Source organism: Muntiacus reevesi, chromosome 1 (genome assembly GCF_963930625.1).
Source record: "Muntiacus reevesi chromosome 1, mMunRee1.1, whole genome shotgun sequence".
NCBI lineage: Eukaryota > Metazoa > Chordata > Mammalia > Artiodactyla > Cervidae > Muntiacus > Muntiacus reevesi.
The window spans coordinates 187,147,897-187,158,955 of record NC_089249.1 but is presented as its reverse complement, the minus strand read 5'-3'; the positions used below and the strand labels follow the sequence as shown (position 1 = coordinate 187,158,955).

The following is an 11,059-nucleotide window of genomic DNA, read 5'->3' as shown; positions in this document are numbered from 1 at the left end:
AAGCTTGTTGTCATAAAACTGAAAAGCCCTTGCGATCACAGAGGTCAAAGCCTCAGGGTCAGAAATTGTGACTATTTCATCAAACTGTGAAATTAGAACTTGTTCTTTTTAAGCAGATACATTCCTGGAATTTGCATTCATTTGACTCTAGATTTTCTATTCAATTCATGTAAATCACTTTATTAAACTTCCTTTTCTCTCTGGCATCCACCTGCTTTCTCCTTGTTCTATTCCCACTTTCACAACTTTACTTCAACAATGTATCAAGAATGTTTGGAAATTCCCACTGACTAAATGAGACAACATAGTTTTTTTAGAATAACTTTTCACAAATGGCATACCTACATGCATGCTCAGTCGCTCAGTCATGTCCGACTCTATGCAACTCTATGGAATGTAGTCCACCAGGCTTCTCTATCCATGGAATTTTTCTGGCAAGGATACTGGGGTGAGTTACCATTTCCTCCTCCAGGGATCAGACTCTCATCTCTTTCATCTACATTGACATGCACATTCTTTACCCCTAGTGCAAACTGGGAAGCCCCCAAAATGACATTTCTTATGTTTCTCTAAAAAGAAGTGTCATGAGTTGTAGTCTTCCTGTCAAAAAACATATGTTTGATCATGAAGACAATTTATATAATTTTATAACAGAGGAAAACCTGAGACATTATTTTCACCTTTATATCCAATATTCCCATGTACATCATTATCTTAACTGCCTTTTCTCGCCATTGAGACTGTAACATACTACTGTGATTTGTGACAAGTCATTGATTTTTATTCTCCTCATTTGGATCCTGTTCTTGGCATCTGTATTGCCCACAATAGCCACTGTTAACATGATTATCAGATACATGTCTACAAAAGGAGTCCCCGCTGAAAGACACATTTTAATAAACAGATTGACCTAATATGGTTTTAGAATCACAGATGAACATCAATATTTCAGTTCAGTTGCTCAGTTGTGTCCGACTCTTTGCAACCCCATGGACTGCAGCACGCCAGGCTTCCCTGTCCATCAACAACTCCCGGAGCTTGCTCAAACTCATGTCCATCCAACCATCTTATTCTCTGTTGTCCCCTTCTCCTCCTGCCTTCAATCTTTCCCAGCATCGGGGTCTTTTTCAATGAATCAGCTCTTCACATCAGATGGCCAAAGTATTGGAGTTGCAGCTTCAGCATCAGTCCTTCCAATGAATATTCAGGACTGACTTGTTTTAGGATTAACTGGTTTGATCTCCTTGCAGTCCAAGGGACCTTCAACACGATGAAGCAAAGTAGTAATTCATACATTGTATTAATTTGGAAAATACTCATTTTGCATGCTGTATATCTACTCATTGGAGTATGGAGGATTGGTGTCCATGTGTTAAGGGGAGGTTTATACATATTAGTAAAAGATTGATTAGCATTTTTCTTTTTTTATTCAATTATCTTCCTGTTTCTGCTTGAAAATTTTCAGTGCTACCTGTAATATGATTCATGTCATTGATTTAATGGAACTGTATCTCCACTACATTTTGTCATAACTCAAGAAGGATGGTGAATGATCACTGTCATTATCCTCCATGATAACTCTGTTATACTCATGATTCTATTCACATTTTATGATCAAAGAGTGAATCAACAGACATCTTGAATTGCTGTCCAGTTATGTGACAGTTTTTTTTCCTACATAGACATACATGTCCTTTCAACCTCTTCTGGTTACTAAGAAATGAACCCCAGTGAGAGATTTCAATTACAGTTATCTGAAATGAACTGAAATGACAGAGTAACCATGAAAGCTATCCTGAAATACAACAACAAGTGACAAGAATAATCAGAAGCAATTATAACTGTCCTCATTCTGTTCACTTTGATTACTGCATCAGTTAGATATTGCTGCATAACAAGCCATCCTAAAGCTAATACTGTAATATACTGCCTTTGTTACCAGATGAGATTATAAGGTACAGAGTTGTTCTGAGCTCTGCTGATCTCCTAATGAGTGTAAACTCAGCTGTAAGTCTCTACATTGCTTTTATTAGGTTCATCCATGATTCAATGTGTGACATGATACCTTTCTCACTTGACCCAATGTGATCAGTTTATTTCTCTGGTTTTATCTTCAGTTTTACAAAGAGAGTATCAAGAGTGAATTGCTTTAATTTGCTTCTATTTCTATACCCATCTATGACACTTTTCTTTTCACCTGGGTAAATGAGATATCTCCCATCACTGCTTAGTGTGAATCAGCTATCTGTGCTCTAGATCCTACTCCAATCCATGCACCTTTAGACTTCAAAGTGATATATTGGAAAATAATTGCATACCATAAACTGCATATTTTGAAATGATAAATAAAATGATCTGTACCAAATTTACAATGCATACTGTATATTTCCATTTGCACATAATTCATGACAGTACACTATAACTTTAAAGGCTTTTAAAAGTGTTTAAATATGTTAATCTCCCTGAGCCTAAATCATTATCTATGTAGGTAATGTGGGGTAAGAAACATAACTTCAGAGGAAGATTTCAAGAAATAAATGATGTGAGTGGATGTATTTTTGTGGAACCCTAAGAAAATGTTCAAATGTAAACTTTTGTGTATTTATTTATATAAATTTATCATTCAAATGAGCATAAGCAAACCTATATAGGTACACACAGTAATGCATTTGTGGTTGATTCTATGTTTTATATAGAAAGAAAGCTTGAGAGAAAGTTGGATAGGATACACTACTGGGCATATATACTGAGAAAACCATAATTCAAGAAGATAATTCAAAGCACATGTACCCCAATGCTCATTGCAGCACTATTTACAGTAGCCATGATACGATATGGAAGCAACCTAGATGTCCATCAACAGATAAGTGGATAAAGAAGATGTAGTACATATATATGATGGAATATTACTCAGTCATAAAAAGGAATGAAATCGAATCAGTTGTAGTGATGTGGATGAGCCTAGAGCCTACCATACAAAGTGAAGTAAGCCAGAAAAGTTGGTGATAGACAGGGAGGCCTGGCATGCTGCGATTCATGGGGTCGCAAAGAGTCAGACACGACTGAGCGACTGAACTGACTGACTGACTGACTAAAGCCAGAAAAACAAATATCTTATGTTAATGCATACACACAGAATCTAGAAAAATGGTGCTGATGAACTATTTGTAGGGGAAGAACAGAGATGCAAATATAGAGAATGGACCTGTGAACACAAAGGAGAAAAAAGAGGGGGAACAAACTGAAAGAGTTGCATTGACATATATATACTGCCATGACTAAAATAGATAGCTGGCAGGAAGCTGTTGTATAACACAGGGAACTCAGCTCAGGGTGCTCTGTGATGACCTGAGAAAGGGGATGGGGTGGGAAGGAGACTCGAGAAGGAAAGACTATATGTACACATATGGCTGATTCACTTTCTTGTACAGCAAAAATTGACATAACACAGTACAGAAATTACATTCCAGTAAAATTTTAAAAAACATTATGAGCAGAAAAAGACTGTAAAAAGTTAAGCGCAGATTTAAAGTGAACCACAGAGGGATTTCCAATTCAGGAAGATACTGAATTGACTCCTCCCATGGATATGCTGAATCTACAGCTACACATGGATCAATTCCCTCTGAAAAAGACCTGAAAACTAGCTGAAATGCTCCTTTGTATCAAATGAGAAAAGACCACATTGAAGCAGGTAAGAGAGACTGAGATGATCTCTTGCCAAAACCCCCACCCCTGATGCAGCAACCCAAATTCAGAAGGGGTTTTACACATCTGGAGCCTCTTCTTGAGGATTAAAAGGTTCATAGCCTATATTAGACACCCCCAACTCTTAAGACCTACATATGGGAGATGAGCCTCCAAAATACCTATATTTGAAAACCATCAGGATTTATGTCTATGAGATGCAAAGTGACGTAGCAAATGGAGACACTGCTTTTAAAAGGCTCTCACATAGACTCAATCACCACATAGACTCAACCACCTCAATGCTCACTGCTGAAGCAGCAGTTTGAAAAGTGCCTAGACTATATGTGAGGGACTGTTGCTGTTGCTATTTAGTTGATAAGTCATGTTCAACTCTTTGCAACCCCATGGACTGTATAGCCCACTAGTACCTCTGTCCAGGGGATTTCCCAGGCAAGAATACTGGAATGGGTTGCCATTTCCTGCTCCAGGGGATCTTCCCCACCCAAGGATCAAACCCTTGTCTGGTGCATTGGCAGGTGGATTCTTTACCACTGAGCCACCTGGGGGACATTCAGTTGCTAATCTAAATACATCCACCAAAAGGGCAGAAGGCTGTTGAAATTCTCTCTTAGCATGGAGGCATTGGTGGGAGTCATCTCATGCTGTCCTTCGGCATCACTAAAGTCAGCAAGTACAATTCCTTGGCTCATCCTTTGTCAAGCTCCACACTACCATTATCTCCTAGAGGGAGATAGGAGGACACGTCTGGTCCTCTGTGATTTTTTTTTTCTTTATGTGCAGCATTCCAGTTTCTCTGGCAGCACTCCAGAGGACATTCTTTGCGTCCCTGGCTCTAGAGGCCAGGGGACTTGCATTCCGAGGTCTGACTGGATTGAAATCAAGAAGAGAGTTCTTGACAGCCTACCACCTCCAGGACATTGCACAGGGAGCAGACTGAATCACACCCCAGCCTTCCTAGAATAGAGGCCCTGCTTGCTTGTCCAGGAGCTTTGGCCTGAGGGGCAGGCTTCTGTTCTGGTGTGCTCCTAGAGGTCTGTGGCTGTGATCCCAGGGAACAGAGATGAGCCTGGTGGATAAGTGTTTGTGCTCTGCCTCCACTCTGCTTCAACTTGATGGTGAGCTTATACCCTTGTCTGGCCTCCTGATTTTTGCAGCTTCTTCCTTCGACAACCTTACATCCCAGGAAGACAGTGAAGCTTATACTCTCAAGACCTGCGGGGCTATAACCAATGGAGGAAGAGTTCTTAAACTGCTACCACTTTCAGGACACAGAAGATAACAGACCCAGATGCTCAATCTTTCTGTGAAATAAGCTTACAACGTTACCATCAATTGCAGCTGCAACCTTAGAGACAGTCTTATCACTTAACACATAACTACAGGCTTTCCTGGTGGTTCAGGGGTAAAAAAATCCTCCTGCCAATGCAACATGGGTTCAGTCCCTCGTCTGGTAAGATACCCTGGAGAAGGAAATGGCAGCCCGCTCCAGTATTCTTGCCTGGGAAATTCTATGGACAGAAGAGCCTGGCAGGCTACAGTCCGAGGGGTTGCAAGAGTCAGACACAACTTAACGACTTTACAATACAAGAACATGGGCTGACTATAAACCTTTCCAGTTACCTTGAAAGGTGGGTATTATCTTCATGTTCTCTCTCTACCACATCCCAGACTCCCAGTATGCCTTGGAGTGGAATTCTCACATGTGTCTGCTGCCCCAGTTTTTACATCCAATGACCTGGATTTTGTAGCTACTGCACAAGGAATCATCCTCAATTGCCTGGCTCTGAAGGCTGGAGGTGGGTAGGCTTGTATGTAGTGCCCAAGGTTCACTAACAAAAGAACTCAGTTCCTCCCCCAGTTGAAAAGGAGAACAGAAAAAGAAAAAAAAAAAAGAGAGAACAGAAATTTTCTGGAGGTTCAGAGTCTGTGTCCCCATCATAAATCAAAGCTTTGAAGATACAAGAGACCCATTCCAGACAGGTTCCTCATCTTTGACTTGGAGAAAATTCTAGTTAAGAGTTGAGATAAGATGCTAAGAGATTGAGATATGAAAGGGGGGCAATTTAATGGAGAAGAAGTAAAAAGAAGAAAACAAAACTGGATTCAATTGACTTCTACAGTGGCCTCTTGTGAGTGAAAAATCGTTAGGAAAAATTTCCTTTCTTCCAGAAGAGCTTTCCACAGGGGAATTATGTACTTAGAGCTTGAAATAACAAGAGAAAAGTGTGTTTAATGAGCAGATACAGGGAGCTATAAATATCTCTACGTCTGAAGTCTCTCGGTGTTTGCAAACCTCGCCTAAAAGGGCCCTTATTTTGTTTTGTTTGATTTGAGTCCTAATCCTGTCTGAGGGGCTGTAGCTTCACTCTTTCCTGCTGCTTAACCATTCAGGAAGAGGTTCAGACTCCTCCTCAGAGACCTTCCTCTCAAAGCTCCCATCCAGGTGAGTCCAACAACCCAGATGATGGTGCATGAGATGGTCAGAGAGAATGGAAGCCAGTTCAACTCAGCCCAGAGGCAAGAGACTGCTGTCCTTGTTCCTTTGTTTGATTAATTAATGTTTTTATTTCTGTGATTACATATTTCACAAAGCAACAGTGCTATTTACACCTTTGACCACCTCTCACATTCTTTATCATTAAATTGCTGTTATGTCAGTGCTAGAAAAATATGCTGAGATTGTTAATTTAAAATTGTGGTTCTAATCAGGGGATTAGATTTTTCCCCAGGGGACACATTGAACAACGTCCAAGGACATTTCTGGCTGTCACACTGCAGAGGGCTGAGTGGAGACCATGGATGCTGTAAGCATCTTTCAATGCACAGGACAGAGCACACAATAGAGAATGACTTGGCCCAAAAATATTCGCAGCACTAGGGTTAAGAAAGCCTGAGTTAAAAAACAACATTTATTGCAATATTTATAGTTGTCTTCAGGTTGCTTTCCAATCTTGTAACATTTTGTTTCTGACAGCAGAATTAGAGAACTGCTTTTGCTACCAGTTTAAAAGATCTAATGGCAATCAGCATGACAGTTCTTTAAGGGTTTTTCCCCCCAGGCTGATGGGTGTGAAAGACACTTTGTTTCTTAAACTATAGCTCAGATTCATCACACTTTACATATTTGATCACCATTTTTATTTGCCTATTATCATGTTGTTGTTGTTGCTGTTGTTTTTTCATGGCTAAATCATGTCCAACTCTTTTGTGACCCCATGGACAGTAGCCCTCCAGGTGCCTCTCTCCATAGGATTTCTCAGACAAGAACACTAGAGTGGGTTTCCATTTCCTTCTCCAGGGGATCTTCCCAACACAAGAATCAAACTCCCAACTCGTACATTGGCCTATATAATAATTATCTTTTTTCTACAGTTTTTAGCATTTCAAAAAGTTTCTACTGATCATAGTTTTTCAATTGACTTTTGGAGGATATTTTTGACCATAAAAAATTTTATTTTATTGAAACATATCTATATTCTTAGTTTTGAATTTCTTGTTTTATTGGATGGTTTTGCCCCATGCAAATTGAATATGTTGTTTTCTAGATGTTCTTCTAAAATGTATTGGTTACCTCTACACAGAGGTTGGATGAAATACATTTCTTTTGTATGAAGTATGAGGGAGGAGAACTGTCATAGTGTGGACAGGACTTATAGAACCTGTCCCAGAGCAGCCTCTGCATGTTGGATGAAGTCCAGAATCATGATTAGAAAGTGCCCACTGAGATTCTCAAAAAAGGGATGAAATACTACAGAACAGGAACAGTAAAATAAATATTCCACTTGAGAAAATTGAGAAAGGGACTAATCTCATCCATTTTGGGGCCATACAAAAACTAATTGGTCAGGGACTTCCCTGGTGGTCTAGTGGTTAAGAATTCGCCTTCCAATGCAGGGGGTGTGGGTTTGATCCCTGGTAGGGGAGCTATGACTCCACATGCCTGATGGCCAAAAAACTAAAATATATATATATATATATATATTTTTTTTTTTTTTAAAGAAGCAATATTGTGACAAATTCAGTAAAGACTTTAAAAATGGTTCACATCCAAAAAAAAAATCTTAAAAAAAAAGAAAACCTAATTGGTCAAATAATTATGGAATAGGCACAGGAAAAGCAAATCTAGTTCCCTGACCAGGGATCAAACCCGGGCCCCCTGCATTGTAAGTAAGAGTCTGAGCCACTGGAGCACCAGGGGAGTCCCCTGGGGACCCTTTAGCAAGATGAGTAAAATGCAAGTTGTAGTGTGGAACAGGAACAACTGTGCCCTGGGGTTTCAGCAGTAGCAGAGAGACCACCTCACTCCTCAACGTGTGTGACCCACCTCTCCTCAGTCTTTATCAGGTTCACTCACTTGCAGCACTGCTTCTCTTTTTTTTAATTGAGTACAGGAAACAAGCACCTTCTTGAGGGCCTTTGCCCTGGCCATCCCTCTGCCGGGCACACACGTCCCCTCAGAGACCCAATCTCTCCTCTGTGCCTGTTGTTAATTGTGTGCCTATGGTGACAGAATCTGACACCATAGGATGATACACAGTTTTACTGTCTGTTTAAATAGTCATTCTCTTTTTTTATGTCCTGATTCATTTTTTCAATGTCAGTTACTTTATGATGTCGTGCTGGTTTCTGCTGTACAATGATGTGAATGAGCTGGAAGTATATCTGTATCACCTCCTTCTTGAGCCCAGCCCATCCCACTCCAACCCCCCAGGTCATCACGAAGCACAAGGCTGGGCTCCCTGTGTTATGTAGCAGCTTCTCACTACCTATCTATTCTACACACGGTAGTGTACAGATGTCAATGTTATTTTCTCAGTTCGTCCCCATGCTCCCCCTGATGTGTTCACAAGTCCATTCTCTACATCTGCATCTCTGTTCCTACACCTCAGATAGGTTCATCTGTATCATTTTTCTAGATTCCATATATATGCATTAATGTGCAATATTTGTTTTTCTCCTTCTAACTTACTTCACTCTGTATAACAGGCTCTAGATTTGTCCACCTCCCTTCAACCGACTCAAATTAGTTCCTTTCTATGGCGGAATAATATTCCACTGTGTATATATACCACAACTTCTTTATCCATTCATCTGTCCATGGACATCTAGGTTGCTTCCATGTCTTGGCTGTTGTAAATGCTGCTGCAATAAACGTTGGGGTACATGTGTTGTTTTGATTGATAGCTTTCTCAGGTTATATACCCAGTCATGGGATTGTGGGGCCATATCAGAGTTTTATTCCTAGCTTTTTAAAGGCATCTCTATACTATTTTCCATAGTGGCTATATCGACTTACATTCCCACCATATATTCATTCTCTGTTATTGAAATGAGACTTCCAGGACTTTTGTTTCTTAGCACCTTGTACTCATTGCCTGCTGCTGCTGCTGCTAAGTCACTTCAGTCGTGTCCAACTCTGTGCGATCCCATAGACGGCAGCCCACCAGGCTCCTCGTCCCTGGGTTTCTCCAGGCAAGAACACTGGAGTGGGTTGCCACTTCCTTCTCCAATGCGTGAAAGTGAAAAGTGAAAGTGAAGTTGCTCAGTCGTCTCCGACTCAGCCACCCCATGGACCACTGCCCATCAGGCTCCTCCAACCATGGGATTTTCCAGGCAAGAGTACTGGAGTGGGGTGCCATTGTCTTCTCCGTACTCATTGCCTAGACAGTGCTTAAAAACAGTAGACTTCATATTACAATTTTTTTTTTTACTTTTTTTTTTCATTTATTTTTATTAGTTGGAGGCTAATTACTTTACAATATTGTAGAGGTTTTTGTCATACATTGACATGAATCAGCCATGGATTTACATGTATTCCCCATCCTGATCCCCCCTCCCACCCCCCTCTCCACCCGATTCCTCTGGGTCTTCCCAGTGCACCAGGCCCGAGCACTTGTATTACATTCTTGAATTACACTATGAAATTCTCATTAAAAGTGAAAAACACATGACCCTTATGGTAAAAGCTGGTTGGGAAAAAATTCCATATTATGTAGGGCACAAAGATACTTTCCATGGGGCTATACAAAATACACAAAATATCAAACTAATTTTGACAACAAAATATAAATTTGAAACACCATTTTGAATATGTGAGTAATACAAGTTTGTGTGAAAATTAGCCATGTTATATCCCTTCTTTTCCAGAAGTCACCTTCCTGCATGGAATCAGACAATGGTACACAAATTCTAGAATTTCTCCTTCTGGGACTTTCAGGGGAAGTAAAAGTACAGCCCCTCATATTTGGGCTTTTCCTCTCCACATACCTGATTACTATGTTTGGAAACCTGCTCATCATCTTGGCCATCACTTCAGACCCCCACCTTCACACCCCCATGTACTTCTTCCTCTCCAACCTGTCCTTTGTAGACATCTGTTTCACCTCCACCACCATCCCAAAGATGCTGTGGAACATCTGGACACAAAGCAAAGTTATCAGCTATAAGGAATGCATCACACAGATTTATTTTCTCATACTTTTTGCAGTGTTGGACCTCCTCCTCCTGACCGTGATGGCCTATGACCGCTTTGTGGCCATTTGTCAACCTCTCCACTACACAGTCATCATGAACCCCCAGCTCTGTGGATGGCTGGTGCTGATATCCTGGATCATAAGTGTCCTGAATTCCTTATTACAAAGCTTAATGGTGTTGCGACTGTCCTTCTGCACAAACATTGAAATTCCCCACTTTTTCTGTGAACTCAATCATATGGTCCAACTTGCCTGTTCTGACACATTTGTTAATAACATAGTGATGTATTTTGCAGCTGTCCTGCTGTGTGGTGGTCCCTTCTTTGGTATCCTTTGTTCATATTCTAAAATAGTCTCCTGTATACGCAGAATCTCATCAGCTCAGGGGAAGTATAAAGCATTTTCCACCTGTGCGTCTCACCTCACCGTTGTCTCCTTATTTTATTGTACAATGCTTGGAGTGTACCTTAGCTCTGCGGCTACCCACAGTGCACACTCGAGTGCAACAGCCTCGGTGATGTACACAGTCATCACACCCATGCTGAACCCTTTCATCTACAGCCTGAGGAATAAAGACATGAAGAGCACTCTGAAAGCATTATTTGTGAAGGGAAATATATAAAGGCCAATTGTCGTAAAACTGAAGAAGTACCCAAGATTGAAGAGATCAAAGCCACAGAGTCAGAAATTGTGACTATTTGATCAGACTATGAAAGCAGAACTTGCTAATATTATTTTCTTGAATTTCCATTTCTTTGATTTCAACTTTCCTATCTTAACTTGTAGCTCATTTTATTAAGCTTTCTTCTTTCTTTGATATCCAGCAAATTTTCTCTTGTTTTATATTTTTTCCTTTATGTTTTTACTGAAGGATA

The 11,059-nt window shown here is 40.4% G+C and overlaps 1 protein-coding gene across 1 annotated transcript; it reads left to right on the top strand.

The window, feature by feature from the left end:
* The first annotated feature begins 9,873 nt into the window (after positions 1-9,873).
* LOC136155524 (olfactory receptor 7A17-like) lies at positions 9,874-10,806 on the top strand. Its single transcript, XM_065917335.1, has one exon. It carries the CDS (start codon positions 9,874-9,876, stop codon positions 10,804-10,806), a length of 933 nt encoding a protein of 310 aa, XP_065773407.1.
* The last annotated feature ends 253 nt before the right edge of the window (positions 10,807-11,059 follow it).

Excerpts from the sequence above, each read along its gene's own strand:
- LOC136155524 (XM_065917335.1), top strand. The coding sequence starts at position 9,874 with ATGGAATCAGACAATGGTACACAAATTCTAGAATTTCTCCTTCTGGGA.